General features: G+C 47.4%; 1 protein-coding gene across 4 annotated transcripts in view; it reads right to left on the bottom strand.

Annotated features, from left to right (window-relative positions):
* The window catches only part of kcnd2 (potassium voltage-gated channel, Shal-related subfamily, member 2), a 200418-nt gene that overhangs the window by 85285 nt on the left and 94309 nt on the right, over nt 1–20824 (bottom strand). The window contains exons 1-2 of one of the 4 annotated variants that reach the window (XM_049007419.1): nt 9434–9491; nt 6840–8888 (exon numbers count right to left, since the gene is read on the bottom strand). In XM_049007419.1, the coding sequence (XP_048863376.1) occupies nt 6840–7951 (1112 nt within the window). In that variant the 5' untranslated portion in view covers nt 7952–8888; nt 9434–9491. Of the gene's footprint in view, nt 1–6839; nt 9125–9242; nt 9292–9433; nt 9492–20824 lie in introns of those variants that run through there. The other 3 variants (XM_049007420.1, XM_049007418.1, XM_049007421.1) reach the window with 3 other exon arrangements.

Below are 20824 nucleotides of genomic sequence, written 5' to 3'. Positions count from 1 at the left end.
ACACGATTTCAATATTGAGCCAAATTGCTGTGTCCGACCTCAGTGTCTGCTATAAAATTTGAAAAATAAAACATGTAAACTCCTGTTTTCTCTCTCAGCAACAGATGCCACAAGGGCCCAAGAAGGTCCCATTAGTCATCCTACAGCGTTTCTGTGGAGTCGGGTCGACCTCATCGGCTTTCGCCGGAAATTCTGGGCCGTTAACGGAAAACGTATAAGAACTGTGACAGGCACAGCCGCTTGTCGGGCGAGGCGGCGGCCTGGCCCACTTTCTGACAGGGACAGAGCGGGGCGGAGCAGGGACGCACGCTGGTACCCGCCTGCACGGTGGAACCGTGGGCCCGCTTCCACATGTCCGAGGCGGCCAGACAGCTGCTCATTATCGTCCTTCTTTTAATGTAAGCACAGGTTCTGGATGCAAGGCCCCCGGACTCCAGGGGGAGATGGATGCCTCATTAGGCAGAACACGAGGCACGTTTCCTGAGCAGGGAAGGTACACGCGCCACGTACAGATCATGACATATGTTACCGCTTAGCGGGTAGATAAAATCTCATACTATGATGCCTCGCCAGACGAATACAAGGCTCATGAATATAAGAAGGACCAGATCTAGCGAAACAGACCCCACAGAAACACGGACACTCATTCGCTGAGCTGACACCTCTTCCCACAGCGATTCATCTTCATGACTCTTTTCCCAGATGGGTGACATCTGTGGGCCTACAGGGATTTGAGTTATTATCCTTCTGGCTACGGGCCTAACTGCCCTGATGGCTTCTCAATGGAGTTCAAAGACCGGCCAGAGGTTACGGACTGGGCTGGCTGGGTAAAGGCGAAGAGTTCACATCCCATTTTGGCGGTCGGACGACATACCACAGCGATGCGAGTATGAACTGGAAGCTGAACGACATCCGACACCAGGCAGCCCGGTTCGCTACATCTGTCCCACCCTCCATGTTCCTCGAAAAGGTCACTTCTCTCCCCACCGCGTGAAACGGCGCCGTGGATCAAATTCACGCAATTTCAGCACATGGGGCTCACTCCGATTAAAATTCACCGCCATGGCCCGCCTCATGCAGGTCTCGCAAATATTTAGCTATGGGGTTTGCGAGACATCTCAGCGTGGGATGAAATCAGGCGACGGGCCCACTCGCTCACATTACCTGTGTCTTTTTACCAGTCATACGACACTGGGTTCTGTTTTTTTCCTTCTCAGGTGCCAGAAGAGACACCCAGAACCTGACAGCTGAGTCCACACCCCGCTGGGGCCCTTTCTCCCGCCAGACGTTCATTTTGTCATTCTGTAATACCCTCATCCTGCAACCCAGCCAGCTATTTTCGTATTTGTTCCTCTCTACGATCGTGCTAACCCCATCTCTACAGCCCCTCTTCCTCTCTCCCAGCCCCGACTCGCCGGACCCTCCACTCGCCATCCCATCTGAAACCCAGTCTCCCCAGTTTGTTTACAGCTCTCTGCTTCTGATAGGTGGCACCACCTGACGTCCCGGTTTAAGCTATAGGACTTACCGCGGCCACCTAGGCCGAGCGAAACGTTAATTAAATCCATGCTCTTCGACTCAGCATGGAATCTTCTGGAAATCAAACCCACTCAAGGAGAGCGTGGCCCCGTATGCGGAGAGGACTGAGGATCGTCCCAATTTATGGAAATAATGAAATCAAGCAAAAGCTTGGGAAAATGAGCCTTCCTTGATACCAGCCCTCATTATGAACCTGGAAGGGTCCCATCTGGTCTGTGTCACACAGCTACTCTGGTCCTAGTGGAGGCTCAGTACTTTAAGGGAATAAATACAGCTCTGCACCTGAAAAGAATCTAATCCTCATTCAGGGGGGGGTTTTACTTAAAGAAGGATTCATTTAAATTTGATCAGTTCATTCCTGTACTGTGCTTCAAAATCAGCAGCTTGAACTTCACCTCTCGGTGTAATTTCCACTTGAGCTTCTGAAGAGAATAATTTTTTTTTGTGGTTCTTTCACCAGAGATCTGCTGACACTGTCGTTGTCAGACTTTCATTATTGGCCGATGGACTAAGGCCTCTGAATTACAAAATTAACAGTAGATGCTGTCAAGACTTGGCTTTCGCATCGGCGACGCTCCGTCATGCTATTGAAACGTCTGCCTGAGACATTACGGAAATTACATTTTTTGGGGCTGACTTGAGGGAATCTTGCAAGCACCTGCCGTTTGGGTGCTGTTGAAGTCTGGGGGTTGTCGGTTGACTCCCCAGTTCGCGTTTGCGCTTCTGAGCTGGACAGTCTGCTTGCCTGTTGCAGGAGTTGGTGTGAAATTGATAGGCAGAAACAAAAAGGTCTGTAACGCAAGGGTAAGCAACTGGGCCTTAAGGACATCGCTATGCCAGAGAGATTGCTATTTAGGAGAACCCATCACCTTATTCTTCTCAACGATGGGGGCATATTGAACAACCACCGCTTTACAAATAGAATAACCAGACTTGGTTACCCTCGGCATGGACGACTCATGGGACTTCGGCCCCTTCCATTGTGCAATTCATTAGGAAGCACAGCTGGCGAGTTCAGCTACCGATTCTACACATCTAGCAAACCCTTCAGTGGATACCGGTCTTCTGCAGAAACAGAAGACCACCGGCCCCGAAGCCCACAGTGTCTCGTTGTTAAAATACCTCAAAAGCACGTTAAAGTTAAATTCTCTGTTTAGCCTTTGCATTATGCATAATTCAACACAGTGTGAATGGTGAAGTAATTAAAAGACACACACACACACACACACATAAAACAGGTCTACATGCTATTTCGGCGAAAACTTTTAATTGGATTTCTTCAATTAGGTCCAGGCCGTCATGGGATTTGTCTAAGTGTTTGAAATGCTGGGACTCGTTTTAAAGAAACGTTAGGGATAATTTTAAATGAACGGGATATAGGAATGTGAAAATGTACACCACAATGGCCCCTAAAGAGCCATGCGTCGGAATGTGCCGGATACGTCAAAATTCTTCCAGGAGGATAACTTGAAGCGACAAAGACGCTTTAATTACTTCACAACATAGTTGTAATTATATACGTCTGAAGACTAATCAAATGTTTCTACATTCCTTCCTGCACATGCTCTCCTTGAATTAGGGAAGTACCACTAAATGTCACGTAATTGGGTCTCCTGCAAGGGTGCGCTTACTGCTGTAATTAGGACCAATAGGGAAGCAGAAGAAAGACTGCGATTGCACGGCCGATAACCTGACAGATCGCGTGACATCACACACGTGGGGGAGGGGGGGGGTGTGATATTTATATTAAAGCATGTCTGCGTTGTGATAGGGTACGGATGTGCTAGCAGGGAACGGTAATGAATTCAGGCAGTCAGCCAGACTTCTGTCCAAGTTCTGGCACATGAATCCTCTACTGTAGCCAGTTTGGGGAGGTGAATAATCTCCGTACTTCTGATGAAACCTGAGCAGGTTAATTCAGGCTTATGATTAACTGGGAACTAAAGTTCTTAGAGATATAATGCTGGTGCAACTAGGTTAGATCCTCATAAACCCCCGAGTGGCAATGCTGACAACCATCTACAGGTCTTCAGGGTACGTATAACCCAAACCCTACTCTGGCAGTGGTCCCACTGAGAGAGCGTATAACCTTCCTGGGGTCAAGGCCACCCCGATCCCCATTCCTCTTAGTGCTGCATGTAGCGACATTATCCTGCCAAATCCAAGAAAAGTGGGAACTGCCAAGTTGAGGGCAGGGACACACACCTGTGCTGTGTGCTTTTTGCTTCCAAGGGTGTGAGGCAGCACACACCACCAGCTGCCCCCCCCCCCTCCCCCCGCCCCAAACCTCCATGCCGCTAAGCGATTAATACGCCCGGTCGTTAACGCTGATGGCGGCAGCTCTTATTAGATGCGATCTGACAGCGGCTAAGCCAATTAAGGCAAGGCTGATTAAATTCACCCGGACACTTCAGCAAAAGCCAGGACGAAGTCAATTAATAGGGGCTTGAGGGCGAGACAAGGGTTAATCAGTGACACGAATCCCAGTCTTTTCTCTCATTCTCTTCGACTGCAGATCCCCATGGATCTGGAGCCTCACACTTGGTCAAAGACACGGCTGGTCTGGAAGGAATCGGCAGCCTTAATCAGTGGCTTTCCAGCCTCCATAAATAATTCGGAGCAGTGAACGTATACAACCAAACAAAAACTACCCAGAAAAATTGACGAGATACTCCTCTGCACACTTTGAACTTGTGTTGCACTCATGGCTGTTACGCAGTAATCTGGGGGTTCCCTCTCTAATTTGCTCTGAGATGTACGCAGGTCCATCATTACAAATTAGCCAAGTTTTACGACTTCATCTGGTATCCAGTTCCGTTAGTTCAATTTTCTTTTTATGTACATTGAAAGCCAGCCGTCCTCTTAAAACTGCAGAGGAGCCCATAGAAGCCCAAGCTCAATGGCTTGTGACCAGCCTCATTTAGCAGAAAAGTCGAAGTGAAAGTGGCAGCAGGGAAAAGAATCTGGGTGTAAAACAGAAAAAAAAAAAACATCTCCCAACATACCGTCTTAGCTGAACTTTTTCATCTACTTGTAGTCAGCCTAAGAACAAAGAAATCACATTTAAGAGAAGAACCCAATAAACACTGAAGGCAATAAAAAGGGCAAAAGGGAAACCCGGGGTGTCTCAAGGAGAATTTCTACGCAACATTCACCTGTTGAATTCTTGTTTATAAACAATATAAATAACATCTGATTCGCATTTACATTCACTCATTTAGTAGATAGTAGATGCCCAAAATGATGCACAAATGTGAAAGCTTGGAACCCCCCTCTTGGTCTAATTCAACCATCCATCCATATCCTGCAATCACTTCTCCTGTTCAGGGTCTGGGGGGGGGGGGGGGGGGGGGGGGTCCAGAGCCTTTTACAGAGGCAAGGCAGGGAACAACCCAGTATGGGGCGCCAATCCATCACAGGTTAGACTCACACACCATTCACATACAAATGCACACCTACGGACAATTTGGCAACTCCAATTAAGCTTTGCTTTTAGACTTTGGGGGGGGGGGGGACCCCACAAACAACGTGGAGAGAACAAAGAAACCCCACAAACTCCACATGGTGCCATGGCGGAGACACGAACCGTGGTCCCAGGAACATTAATGTTCAAATACAAAGTGCTCCAAAACGAACTGCACTCAGCTTCCTGCATAAGTGCTCTGACACGTTCCTTTCACTTGAAATCGTCCCGGCACAACGATCCCAAGCCATCGAGGACTAGGAAGACTACAGTAGGTCAACAAAATTTCACACAAAAGTTCCCTATGGTGATTCCATTCCTTCCTACCACCTGAGTCTTCGAAACACCTGTCAATTTACAGTTTTACCCTCCCGCCCGAAGACCACAGAGGAAGATGAATCATTGTCACACATGTAGCGACAGAGTAATGAGACTTTAATAAATTATGTGCGCATTTTAAAAATATGCCATGTTCAATCTCGGAGAGTGGCCCTTTGATAAGGCAGTTAAGCAGTCACTGTCACCTGCCCGTAGCTGTTCCCAATGCACCAGGTGGCCAGGTCTGCAACTGGGTTTTCTTAACAGGATTATAGATAGCATGCAGTCACACGCATTTATCTCCGAGCAGCTGATGTGCTGGTCCTGTATCACCTGCACTCCTCTTACCATCCTTCAGTGTTCCATTTTTCAGCAGCTGACTGAAAACTCGACTGATTAGCATTAAGAGAAGACTCATCCCCGAAAACAGCACTGCCACGCACCAGCAGCACTTCAATGTGCGTTTGCAAATGTGACACGTGATTGATTCAAGTCCTCTGTGGAGGCCCAAGGCGTGAGGACAAAACATTAAAGGAACACTCTAAGAATGAAACTTTTGCAATTACAAAAACTCATTGACACAATACCTTGTAAGGTCTCCTTCAAAAAAGACTGTGTTATATAGACTACTTTCCGTTCAGAAGCTACATCTCATTACCTAGCGAACGCCTCTCCCACTGCACAGGAGCGTTAAGATTTGTATTATTTGTATTATTATAACCTGATTATTATTACCCACGAAAATGGAAATATAGCCATTTCAGACTTTAAAGTAAGCGTGTTTGGATATTACTATTCATGACTGTTGCTGGGGAGGGACATATTCAACGTTTTCGCAAATCCTTTACGTGCTTTTCTGACGCCCACTCGCAGATGAGCTGGAATCTCTTATTGTTTGTCCTGTGCGGCGTGACCAACACAACGATTTAATATATACAACATATTCATGAAGAGTCCGTTTTGGGAGTACGGAGGGTGCGCTCCGGGAATTCCCTCATGCTACCGGCAGTCCCCTTCTGCACGCCATATCCAGCAATCGGACAGCTCAGTGCGGCGGCTTCAGGACCACGGACAGCGTGAACCACGCGTGAAACTCGGAGTATCTGGAGTGTGCAAATGTTTACTTCTAAAATGAAGTGTCACTGCTGGTCAAATAATAATTCATACCCACTTTTATCCCTCAACACTTTAAAATCACCCAACAGACCACGATTTCATTTTTCTCTGTAGACTAAGCTATATGAGGTCTGCATTGACAGTTCACATGAATCTAAAATAACTTTTCACTGGGCAGGAGATTTAAAAAACATCATCCAGTTATATGATACGCGTAACCTGTAATGAGTGTAAAAGTGAATCGCTAAATAGTTAATTGCTTCTCAGCAGGGTACAGTGAGCTGTGCGCAACAGCGCATGCGCATACGCGGCGCTACGGCGCATTAATCCACAAAGCACAATTTCACATGGTCGCCGGCAACGGAGCACGTGGCCGGACAGCGCCGCCACAGTCAGCACCTACCCCAGCGTCGTCATGGTGACGATGGTGTACCAGAAAGCCGCGGGGATGCTGGTGAACTTGCTGGCCGTAGAGCCCTTCTCCGCGTAGAACATCACCGTGGCGAAGATGATGATGGCCATGGTCAGGGAGAAGAGCAAGAAGCCCAGCTCGGAGGCGCAGCTCTTCAAGGTGTAGCCCAAAATGCGCAGCCCCGCCGAGTGGCGGGAGAACTTGAAAATCCGGAACACGCGGAAGACCCGCAGGGTGACAAAAGCCCCGCTGACGTCCTCGTTGTCGGTCATCACTAAGCCGATGTAGTAGGGCATGATCGCGACCACGTCGATGATGCTCATGACGCTCTTGACGAACTTGTATCTGCTGGGCGCCGCCAACAAACGCAACAGGTACTCGACCGTGAAGATCATGACACACGCTGTATCCAAGCAGAAGAAGGCCAGGGCGTAGCGCTCGCCGCAGGATATATCCTTGACCCTGTTGGGCGAGGACCCGCAGGGCACGGTCTCCACCACGTTGGCCATGACGGAGACGGCGATGAAGAAGCCGGTGACATAATAAAACACCAGGGCCATCGTGCTGGTGTGTGGGTTTTCAAATGCGCGCCACATGGACTGCCGTAGTGTCATATCCGGCGACACCAGATCATTATTATTCTCATTGTCCTCGTCGTCCTGGATGCGCTCCGCGTTTTCCCGACGGCGATCCTTGTACTCTTCGTAGCAGCAGTCTCCGATTATCTCCGGTATTATCCCAAAGAAGGCCAGCTCTTCGTCGTACGCGGAAATGCACTCATGCCGGGGATAGTGCAGTTTGCCGGTGCGGTAAAAATTAAGTATGTGTCTGAATATGTCGGGATCTCGGTCAAAGAAATATTCATTACTCTCCTCGTGGAAGAAGAAGTCCCTCTCCGTGCTGCCCAGCAGAGTGTCTGGGTACCGCTCCAAAGTGTTCCTCCAAGTTTGAAACTTGGTGCCGCTGACATTGAGGATTATGAGTCCGTCCTGCGTCCGCCGCTTGTCCCTCGGGGGCGTCGGCATAGGTGCGCTCGCCACCGGCATCCATCCTATAGCCGCAGCCCGGGCAAAGGGAAGCCAAGCGGCCACTCCCGCTGCCATGCTGACCCCGCTTTCCGGCAACTTGCTCCAGCCGAGTGACAACTGAAAGTCCCGCTTTCTACACTTACAGAGCTACGGTGCGACGACGAAAGGACATCTACAGATCGACAAAACTGAAAGATACTAAAACGCGCGGTAGGATTCCGCAAAATGACATTTAGTAAGAAAAAATCTGAACACATACACAGTTGTGCTCCGATTACTGGACGTGCATAAAAATATGCACAGATATACAGCGACCCGTGCCTGCAATGTGTCCCTGTGTGCCAGATCAAAACTGTAGCACAATACAAAGTAGGGGAAAAAATCCGTGAACCTGTGCTTTGAAACGTAATCTGAAGAGATGCAGATCATGCACTATTTCTTTGTTTTGCATTTTCCCCCAAATATAAAGTTAATTTAGTATTAACGTTTAAATTGTTTTCTGTTAAATTGTTGAATTGCCACTCACCTTCGCGTGAAACTGGTTTATTGAAAAGAAACACATAAAGGCGGTTTTCTTCTGTTTTACAATCTTCAGGGGAATCAGGACAAATACTCAGGTTTTCCCGCAGCAATAAACCAGAGAGTATCGTGAAGAACCAGCTTAATTCCTCCTTAGGAATGTCTGAATGAAACAGCAACAAGTTCAAAAACGGATCGAGGTAATCACGCCTGCCTTGAACGCAAACCCACCCGCACAGTCATCAGAGGGCACGCATTTTCCTTCTGCATTAGTTCCCCCCCAGGAAGCAACAAGATGGGGTCTGCTTCAGTGCCTTTTCTCCTGTATGATCCTCCCCAAAAGAGAAGCACAACTGAGCTCCTTTCATCGAGCCCAAGACCACCCTGGCGAGCAGCGTGCCGGGGCACCGGGTTTGTGTGCTAGTGCAGGCGGAAAATACGGCAGCCTATCGGGCGCCGCCTGTTCCTTTGGAAATGTCACCGATGCCGATACCTGGAAATAATAAAACAACAATCAAGCCATAGACATCCAAAGTCGTTAAAATAGCTGACAGATGCACACACATCGAGTCGCCCCCGGACAGACTTGCGTAAACGTTGAGCTCTAGCATAGACCAACTTGCCCTCGGTCCCGAAAGCAACAGCAGCGTGTCACGTGTTGCAACTATTAGCTAACTATTATGGATGTAGCGAAGCAGTCGCTGCAAAGCGCGCCGCTTAGATGCGTCCTGGGGTGTCTGCATGATAATAACGGCGACCGCAGTACAATTATTATTGTAAGTCAGGCGGTAAAGTTTGCTTCCCCCATATTCCGGGTTAAGCTTCTCATTTTAAGGTCCGAACTCACATCGGAGAGCTTTTCATTTCACAAAAGAAAGCTCATAGACGGAGGAACTGCAGGGGACGGCTGTTGACTTATGAGAATTTTTGCCCGCAGAAAATAAATTTTAAAACGAATAAAATAATACACATAAATTACATGGGCACTTAATAAAATGCCGCTAGATGGAGACAACCCTTAATATAGTCCAAGCATACCCAAGACCCCGAGTCCCCCGCCGCTTTCCTGAAACTGAAATAAAGGAATACATCCCTCACTTGGCTGCTTGAAATTATTCTCTCACAGCGCAAGCGTACTCCCCGCTGTCCCAGAACTGATCCAGAACCTGTAGGTCATGTCGTTTTACTGATTTATTGTGGGGCACGATACACTAATATCGCAGCCAAAACAAATGCCACATTTCTTATATAAGTAAATGCTTATATGGGGATTTTTGTAATTAAACACGAGATTTTTAAAGCCATTGATCCAGGAGGAGAAGGGGCGACACCGCATCCGTGCGTTTAATTCGCGGAGATCGGTGTCTGTTGCAATGCGGTGGGGATTTAATGAATAAACACCGACCGAAGATGTTTCATGTTCCTGTATTTGCAGATTTGAATCATGACTACAGAGACATTATCGCGTCGCTGCCATATGGCAAATCGTCATTGACAGTTCGCTCACACTGCATGCCGTTTATTAAAGAGGATATACCTGGCCAATATGTAAAAGCTTGTACCAGCTTGCCAATTCGGCAATCAAGAAACCTGGGCTATATATCTAAAGAATGCAGAATGGCTTTAAAATAAATGTCATTATTTTCTATGGTGAAATTTAAACTAGGAGCGTATGTTAAAGGCTCTAAGTTGTCCTCACTGTCAGCATACTTTGGCACCGCTTATTTTCTGTCACTGCCATCGTTATAGTTCAGTGGCCAACGTTTTTATCACATTACATCGAAACTGGTGTCCAAAATGGTTTAGCGGGGGATTCGCCTGCTTATTCGGGACAGCTGCGTCCCCGCATTTCCCTGCGACAGTTTTTAGTGATCGCTTTGGCTCGGCCACCAGTTGGTAAAAGGGCAAAATTACTGTTGAACTATACATATTGCCATTTCGCGGCACTGGCACGGCGTCGCTGGCAGCGATGCGGCATAGCGATCCAGCTGTCCGTATGGTAAAGCCAGTTCCCTACTGGCATGACATTGCGGTTCCGCCGTTTATCAGTGCGCGCCGTGCGCTCGCCCCCGCCGCCCATTCCCAAAGGAGGAGGAAGAGCAATCACGTAAATCGCTAATTAAGAGATTTTAATAACAGGACGAGCACTTCCGAGAAAACCCCAGCTCGTCACGTCGTCAGCACCATGGAGAGCGATCGCAGTGCGCTAACCTCGTCCCTTTTTGCGGGCAGAGGCGCCCGTAATCGCGGACAAACATCCACTGTGCACTTATTTTTATTTTATATGACCGTCTTCGGCAGTATCACAGGGAATTTCTGACCCTCCTCTACACTACATACTTACGAGAAAGACAGTTTGCAGAGACGGATGTAGGAAAAACTGAACACAAAGAGCAGTTCACTTTTGCGGTACATCGCTGTCAATACATGAAATATATATTAGAGTTTTACTCGGAAAAACAGGTGAAAGCTGTATACAAGAAAAACGGAATGTAGACAAGCGGTACAAACATTTAAAATATTATAGTCATGAATCCCATTCAATAGATTGCAAAGATGTGCGGATATACTATCATAAAGACAGCAATTAAGCATATTTTGTCCAGTTTATGTTCACATATTTGTATATCTGTCACGTACATTATTTCCTTCAACACGTATTTTCCACTTGTATGGTTTACATAGCTAATGCAGCATGTAGTAATTTTTCAAATAAATGGGTTGAACGTGTCACTTGTGATAGCTGCATAAATATTATAGATGTACAAGTTCTTAACTTTGCAAAATTAGGCCTATTTTTAAAAGATTTTCACATTACTGCTATATTTGTAGGCACATTTAAAAACATTCGACTCCAAATTTAATTTGGCTAAAACGAAAGATTAATAAATATTCATTAAGTTTAAACTGATTTCAGTTTGAAAAGCACCGAGCCTTACTTATTACTTGAAGGTGCCAAAAATTTACTGAAATGTGAATTTTGTTTAAAAGAATCCCAGCTATATTCAAAGGGCCGAGTTTGGAGAAATCAAAAAGCTTTTTTTTTCGGCTGGCTTGCGATTCCGTAGCCTATAACGATCACAGATGTTCATTGGCAGTCTGCAGTGATCGCGCACACTGACAGGCAGTCGCTGATTTCATAAAAGCCTCGTCTTCTCACACCGAAATCGATCCCCGCAGGCTGAGAGTGTGTACAGGCTCACAATCGCAGGTCAGATCCCACAAATACGACGGCTCTGCACAAGTGGGCTGAACAAAATCCGGTCTAGAGAGATGTAGCGTGGAAACCACTTAGATATTAATTAGGGTCTATCTGCACGCTGAGACCGCGGTCGGTTGAGAACGGTTGATTCTTGTCACGTCAATAACCACCCATGCAAAAAGGTTTCGGTTTCTAATGGAAGACTCTAAGTGGCAGAAAAATTAATTGTTGTCTTATTAGTCACATAGAGATGTTGGGCATGGGTAGATGAAAGTGACAGATAGCATCTTGCTTGCCAGCCGCAAGTGGTCTTGGATCGGCGTGTCAGGAATCCCAAGGGTCTGTAATTGGGTGATGTACTTCAGACTGAGCCCACAGAATGACTCCACTAAAACACACCATCTGGGCAGTGGCCACACCCTGTAATGCAAGCTGGTTGGTCCAGCTTAGACGTGTTGCCTTTTGCTAGACATCAGCATGCTCTTGCCAAAAAAACAAGCAAGAAACAAAAAAAGCTTAGCGATGCTCCTCGTGAAACAGCAACTCCACAAACACTAGCCTTGAAAGCCTTGCTATAGATAGAAAAATCACAGTTTTTCCCCCCTCTTATGGCACATTATTATAGCAACCAATCAGATTCAAGTTTCAGGTCATGTGACGTGCTCTGGGTTCACACAGTCACATGGGAGCAGATCTCCTGCTCATGTCAGAAAGCCCTCACCTCATCCAAGGTAACAGTGTCGCATCTCCTTCTGTTACATATGAATTCACGTGCAATTCTTAAAATAGATTTCTCAGCAATTTAGGTGCAAAAAGCAGCTTTCTGTAACACTAACCTGTTGGGTAACCAGGGATGCTTGAAACATTATAATAATATAAACATAAAATTAAAAACCAGACTATCCATTAAAAAAGAACTTGCAGGAAATGGAAGAAGTAGTAGTACTATGGCAATATAACTAAATTAGATGAAAAACTAGCATCAAACAACAGTGCATTGGAACAGAGACAATAAAAAAGAGGAAATGTACTCAGTCAAACGACACCTGGGTGCCCATATCACAGAGGAACAGTCCCTGGGCTCAGTCTCTCCAAACAGCCTTTCTCAGAATGACTGTGGATTAGAAACGCATGTGAATTATTTACAAATATATGGTGTAACATATTTGAAAATAGGAAAGTTATAGATTAAATTGCTTTACAGGGCAAAGCTTTAATCCTCTATCTGTATTTTTCAGGCCGGCATATTAACATTCCACCTGATGCGGAAAAGAAAAAAAATCACTTAAAATGTAAACTTCACAACTGGTAAATAAACTGGTTTAAGGGCCCCTTCCACAATGAAAGTCATCGTCGTTTCCATCCATTCAGTTCATTGACGACAGGGCAGTGGGGGGTTTGTCCCGTGAGAGGGGGGACAAACTGGACGGGATGCCAGTCCATAACAGAACGCACAGACAAAACCATACATGAGGGCAAGAAAGAAATTAAAACTTTGGAAAAAAAATGCCACAACAACAGGGTGAACATGCAAACTCAGCACACACACATACGCAGAGGAGTTGGACTCGAACCAGCAACCCTGGAGGTGCGAGGCCACAGAGATAGCCACTTAGCCACTGTGCCACCTGCACGGCACCCGCCGGTCCCAGTTAAGCACCAACTGTGGAAGCTGAGAGGCTGAATGCATCTCCAGTCGCGTTTAGCATGTTCTCATCAGAGATAAGTAATAGATGAACACTTTGTAATCATTTCCTGTTGCGCGAAACATAACCCAATGTAGGTGTGAGTTATCCTCAAAAATCATTTCATCAAACCCAGCATGGGCTTACAGATCTACAGATGGATTTAGGCAGGAAAAAACACACAAAGAACTTCCCCCTTCAGCATCGTGTTCCCAGGAATCGGTACTGTGCCTTCCTCATTTCTTGGATGGATGATTAAATTGAATGAAATGTTTCTCTCTGATAGACTGACGATTATCATCACGGCAATGTTTCCCTGTGTTGAAGAATTCTTCTAGCGCACTACGTAAAACCATCCACATGCAACGAGAGCAATTAATCCACTTATTAATCATATAATGGCCAAAAGCTAATCAGATTTTTTTTTTCCTTAAATCATCTGTCAGCCCATATTAAAAGCACGATAATTCCATTTGTACGTGTTTTGAAAGCTATTCTCTTTCAGCCCTTTCTATCTTTTAAAGACAAAAATATCCTTTTTATCTTTCAAAGGCAGTATCCTTTCAAAGGTGGCCTTTTAATACAGAATTGCATTACATAAATAATTCTGGTGGAATGACTATATACTACGCAAACAGATTCTGTCCCTATGGATAACTGCCACTACAAAATTCGTTAAAAGATGTCCTGTGGTTCCATGTCCTACTTTTTGGTATAATGAAATATGAGGCATTTGGTAGCTGGTTAATTTCTATAACGTAAATTCCTCTGAAGTTTAATTCTAAAGTTTATATTTAGCAGGTTAACAGATGAAGTAACGTGTAATTAAAGTGTTCAGAAAGAAATGTCAATCTGAACATCAATGTGAAACAAAAAGGCAGCCGGTTACAGCAACAGGATGTAATCTGTGCTTTGGGAAAAGAGGCACTGAGAGCAGTGACAGGCGATTTAATTTACCATCCAGGGAACACCTGTCAGCTACATCAAATGCTTTCTGTTCTGCGAATAAATGTTGATAAAATGGGGAAGGTCATGTGTGTGTTTGGGGGGGGGGGGCAGAGTGCTCCTGGGCCCTGGGCTCTCCATGGCGACGAAACGCTAGGCCCTGAGGTCGGCCATCTGCTCGGGAGTCCAGCAACAAAACTTGGGCACTCTACGGCTCGTCAGGGGCGCCCGCGTCCCACCAGTGCCCGTACGTGCCACGCCTGCACCCATCGCTCACTAAAAAAATAAGCTACCCCCTCCTGCTGGGACGGATCTGTAACACTCCTGGTAATTAAGCAATCAAGTGATGAGCAAGAGCAGTTGGTGTTGCGCGTATGTTTGTGTGTGTGTGTGTGTGCGCGCGTGGGTGCATGTGTGTGACAGAAAGCGAGAACAGCAGCATATTCATGCGCAGATGTCCACGTCGATATTTGACAGTGAAACATAACGACAGCAGCCATAGGCGCATGTTCGTCTGTATTGTGTGTGTAAGACTGTATGGGAGTGAGGCATTGTGCTGCTTGTGAGAACGAGGCAAAGGGATGGACTGTGTATTCATCTACGTGTTGGAGTCTATGTATGAGCAAGAATAACTGCATATTCACGTGTGTGTGTTGTGTGTGTGTGTGTGTGTGGAGGGTTTGCCCTGCGCATGTCACTGAGCACATTTTATCACTTGTGTTGTCTCTCTGACACACTCCTGCCAGTCTTCCAGTTTTCAGGCTGCCTGCCCAAGTCCCCCCCCCCCCCCCCCTGCCCGGCTCACATTTCAATCACTGCTTGACATCTTCCTCTGTGCAGCCCCCGGGAGCAGGCCTATTCCAACCCTGTCAGAGTGCTCTCTCACCTCTCGATCCCGCCTTGATCTCCCCTCCCGGCACCTGCAGGTTGGGGTTGGGGGAGACGGGGGCTCGCTTTCCCACGCTGACTCTGTTTTGGACAGATTTAGAGTATCGGGGTGGGGGGGGGGTGTTTCTCTGCTCTGCGGTCCTGCTTTCATGGAGCCTGTGCAGTATGACAGTCTGAATGGGTGCTATTCAGCTAATCTGGCAGCGGCTCTCACCACGCACCCTGACGCACTGGCGCTCTCTCGCGTCCTTTGCCAGCTGTTCATTTAGGCATATACTCTATTTTAACGCACCGCCCTGTTTAAAAAGCGTATCGGTACGTTAAAGGAACAAACCTGCTTAAGAATTCAAAAGGGAACAACGGAAAGCAGGGATTGTGGGCATATCATTAGGAAGGTTGGGCCTTTTCAAGCACACGCACGCCTCCAGAGCGCTCAGCTTGCCAGACTGACAGTTCACCCTACACACACGCACAAACAAACAGCATCCCGGTGGAGCAAACACTAGCCTGGCTTGGAAATAGCTCCTTATTGACAATAACTAAAATTGGATGTCTAAACCTGTATGCTAACCACATCTCCCCCCCCCATGCCGCAGATCGCATAAAAATAAATTGTTTTTTGCAGATGAGTCATTATGGCTGTTGAGCAAATGGCACCGATGAGGGTGCCATGCATTCCCGGCCGCCCCCTTGCCCGCTCCCCCCTCCCTGTCTGCCTGTCAGAGGGTATGCGTCTCCCTCCCAAACACAGGAAGCAGGAGGTCAGAAAGCAGCGGGACGCGTGATTCGAGGGGCCCAGATGAAGGTGGCGAGTCTCTCGGTCAGAGACGAGGAGGAAAAGTGAAGATGACCGACGCATGACGGAAGGGGACGCGAATGTGAGAGCCGTCACCAGAACCGGCCGAGGACGGCGGACGGTGCAGGGTCATCCCAGTGCTATGATGTTCCGGCCAAGTCCAGCTCAAACCTCATCCTCCACCCACCCCCCCTCAAAAAAATAAATAAATAAAAGCATGAGAAGCCAAAGGGGCAAGGGCCTGGCAGATGGTGATCGACGCGGAGCGGGGAAGCTCTGACGTCCCCGGGAGCACGTCTGCGAGGGGGATCGCGCAGCGGTGACATCACCCGCCAGGACTTGGCAGCGCCGAGCGGGGCTGGCCGTGAACCCCGGATGGCGGGGTCGCGGTCAGGGGTCCGGGCAGGGCGGGGCGGGGCGGGGTGGGGTGGGGGCCACGTCGACCAGGAGCCAAGCTGGGATAAGAAGAGCTTCACCCGCTGACATCACAGGCCGGCCGTGGCCACATGGGCCATCTGTTAGGGTAATGGTCAAGCACGTGCACACACACACACACACACACACACACACACACATAGAAAGGCATGCACACACACACGCACACACACACACAGACACACACACAGAAAGGCATGCACACACACACACACACACACACACACACACACACACACACAAACACACACATAGAAAGGCATGCACACACACACACACACACACACACACACACACAGACACACACACAGAAAGGCATGCACACACAAACACACACAGACACACACAGAAAGGCATGCACACACTCACACACACACAGACATACACACACACACATACAGAAAGGTATGCACACACAAACAGACACACACACAGACCCACACACACAGGCATGCACAAACACAGACATACACACACAGACCCACACACACAGACACACACAGGCATACTATGTAGGAGGCCAGACTCTCACGTACAAAGGGCTTGCATTTCATCCACTCTGAGACACAGTCCTGTCTCTTTAATATAAATTATCTTCATTTTATTGCCTGTTTTTTCGAGTGAGACCCAAAGCTAAACTTCCAAGCAAACCTTCTTCCCCCTAAAAGTCTTTTTACATCCAATGATGGAAACACCTGACTGGAATTTAAAGCAAAATTTTAGCATAAATTGCAACTATATATAGGTGACTAATGTGGTGACATTCTCTTAAATTTTCAGAAGTCAATGTCATTCCCAACAGCATAACAACGGAATAATATTTGTCGCAGAGCTTTCATGCTGATCCACATATCTTAGGGCAGTCACATAAATTTAAGACCTGTAGTAAGTTTTAAGACACTGGCAATGTCGTCACAAAGGGGACATCGGAAACAAAGCGCGGTAATCTCCAAAATATTCAAAATCCTCGATAACCTTTACTTCGTTCCGACCCTCCCTTAACCGGATTTAAGTTTCCTTGATAGAAGTTATGGTTGTCAGGGCTGCTCGGTTAATTAATGTCTGGTGTGGTGAGTGTGTAGAAACACACCCATCGCAATTAAACGCAATCCTGCCTATTATAATAAGCCTCTTATTGAGCCACTGATATGTCAAGTTAAAATAATTCCCATAATGCCCTGCTGCACAGCTGTGCCTGAAACCCGGTGACTTATTACTTACGGAGGGGGGATTATTTCTGTGAAGACCCTCCATCAGCCTCTTCCTCACAGCTCTGCCTTGTTGGCTCTAAATGTGTTATTGACTCCTTGTGGCGTTTTAATAAAGAGATCAGGGCTTCATCATGATGGCGCTTGGGGAGGTGGCCAGGACTGGGAGTTGGGGTGGTGGGGGTAGGCAAAGCCGGGTCCAGGGCAAAGCACCCCCACCCAGGCCTGGAAAATCCTTCACTCCCTTGGCAGCGGTGATACCAGGAGGACATCAGGTGGTGGAAATTTGGGTATGTTGGGTAGACATCTCTATTCAAATTACGTAGGGGGCCGTGGCAATCTGTCCAGCTGGGGTGCCACTTCCTACCCCCAGCCCCATGTTGACTGGCTGCAGAGGAACAGGCATGTGCGGTATTCATGCAGGTAGTCCATGTGGGGTTTGACTTTGGGGTGCGGGCCGGGGGGGGGGGGGGGGGCAGGTGTCAGCGGGCTGTGACTCAGCAGAGCAGTTTAGCTGCTCTTCGCTCTGAAGCGGAGTGGATAATTTCGCTCGACCCCGTGTGAGCCTGGGGGGGGGGAGTCTGCTGGAATCTGGCACTCTGTCTAAACACAGCCGTCCCCTTCACCATCGGAGGTGGTCGAGGGCGCAGAGATATCCCAGGAGAATTATCTGCAAACATCAAAGCCGCCTGCTCTAACATCATTATTATAACCTGCCAGGTTTGTTCCATTAACGAAGCTGGCGTTACATCATTCTGTCATTGCACAGATGACATCAGACGTCCCTTTTTTTCTCCCCTCTTTGGAGAATGTTTCATCATGTCCGGCACTAGACTCGTCCGGTGTTAACGAGATGCCCGGTGACAGTCTTTGCTCACGTGTTTCCGGGGAGCAGCTACAAATGCTGCACGTTTAACACATCACTCTCTCGTAATCATCATCTACGTTCAGCGGGTCTCAATTTGGACTGGCGAGGAATGACGATGCACCATTCCCAGCCCAAGAAATGCATCACAGCTCGGATGTTATTTTGCTCATGGAAAATGGCGTCAGGAAAGCCAACTGCTGCCATGAAGGATGTACGCTCCCTTTTTCCAGTCCCATCCATGGCCAACTGCTTGCTCCATCCCTCCCTCTCTTCCTATCTTTCATCTGCCCCTACAAACCTCCCAGTCAGAACTCGATTAAGCTTCTTACGCCGAGTTCACATCACACGACTTTCATAGTCGTCAGATCACTGTACCGTTCACACTACACAACAACTTGTCATCTTGTAACCAGGAACCTTGAAGACTTTGTGGTTTACACACTACGTGACTGACTAGTTACAGGTATTCACACACTACAAGACCTTTCACCAGGACGAATCCCAGATGAGTCTGCTTGGTCTCCACACAAATACACACACAAGAAGTGACTTGGGGAAGTGAGAGTAATTCTCAATGACAGATTAGTGTCAACGTGCTACAAATCATTAAAACACTTTAATTATCAAAGTGATCTATATTCACAATCATGCAGTAAAGTAAACTTTTACACACCTCAGGTCTTTAGTGACTCACACAGCACACACACAGTTTTGTGGGGACTCTCCAAACTCTCCAAATCACAACATGACAACCTTAATCCCTAACCAGCCCTAACCTCAACCATAAGTAACAAAATAAACCAAGACTTTTGGCATTTTTACTTTTTGGATTGCAGTCACAAATATTTATGAAACTGAATTTCCCCTTGTGTGGTCCCCACAATGTAATGTATACCTGGGCCACACACACACACACATACACACACACGTTATATATATATCCAGCCACCAGACAAATAACCGTAACTGTAACCATAAACTGCACTTATAAGCCTAAACACTGCACTCATTGCCAGCCGCTGTCATTGGCTGTAGCTTGCGTCACAATCATTGTCAGTCGCTCTCATTGGCTGTAGCTCACACTGTACTCTTTGCCAGTCACAACCTCATCATAACGCGTTATTTACGGCACTAGATATCTGATGGGTGTTGCCGATCTGGGGGTTTTGTTGGCGATCTGGGGGTTTTGTTGGCGATCTGGGGGTTTTGTTGGCGATCTCGAAAAACTGTCAACAAGCGGAAAATGGGGCTAAAATCGAGTAGCGTGAACTTGCCATTAAGGACTGAGTCTCAGCCTTTCCTGTTGTCTATTTTTACAATACACACAGCCTCCAAGACCCCGGGGCAGATGCCTCCTCAGACTGCTATAAGTCGCGTTTCAGCGAGCTGGACATGGTCGCTTTAAGAGTAACCTACTCAGAGAGGTTAGAGGCCTGCCAGGCGGGAGCCCGAAACTGCTCCACTGCGTTTCTGCCCTTCGTTACCGGGAGATTAACGAATGCGGCAGCATTCAGATTATAATAAAGCTATAAAAGCAGCAGCGAATAATTAAAGCCATTATTCACGTTATTTACGTGTTTCGTAGATGCGTTTATAGGACGCGACCCACACAGATGGTCCACTTTACGACTTTATTCACTTCTTAACAGCTGGACGATCACAGAAGAAATGGTGGGGGAAGATATGAAAAGTACAAGAGCCAATTTCCTTGGGATACTGAACTGGGGATCTCTGACATATAACGGGACCATTTACTGTGCTATTAGTAGTAGTAGTAGAGTAGTAGGAGTAATAGCAGTAGTAGTGGCCCCTCTGCTGAGAATGGCGTCCCAGACGCCCGTCTTATAGGGTTAATCATAGCCCCACCCCCCCATATGATGCTAGCTTCGCTCCTCCCTCCATTCATCTCAGGACCAGCGCTGTACCGATCTGCACTTCATGCCACACAGTCGGTGTCGTTCTCCTATCCTCTGCCGCCGTTATGTTTTATGGCTGCACTTCAGCGTTAACGACGCAAATAAAAAGGGTGGAACCTGTGTTGCCGTGGTTAAGGAACCACGTACATAACCAAGGTGAGGGGGGCTGCTCTCTGGACCGGAACCTTTTCAGCAAATGTAACTGGCTACATAAATAGGTCAGTTTCAAGCTCTGTAACAGATACGGAATAAAACTGCCTGCAGAGGAATAAAGTTAATCAAGCCAAGGGTGTATATGGACACTTGATGGCTGAAGTCCCCATGTGGGCGCCCCCTAGTGGCCTATGATGAGGTTGGCCCTTGAAGTCGGTGTTTAATCCCATCTAGCTGGCCTGGTTCCATGCATGTCACCTGCTCCTCGCAGCCCCCATCTCGGGGGCAGGCTGCCCTTCCAAATAACCCTGCAGCTTCTTTCTGGAACATGTG

This window comes from Brienomyrus brachyistius, chromosome 3 (genome assembly GCF_023856365.1).
Source record: "Brienomyrus brachyistius isolate T26 chromosome 3, BBRACH_0.4, whole genome shotgun sequence".
Lineage (NCBI taxonomy): Eukaryota > Metazoa > Chordata > Actinopteri > Osteoglossiformes > Mormyridae > Brienomyrus > Brienomyrus brachyistius.
Note: the sequence above shows the minus strand (reverse complement) of the source record. Positions and strands in the feature narration are given on the sequence as shown.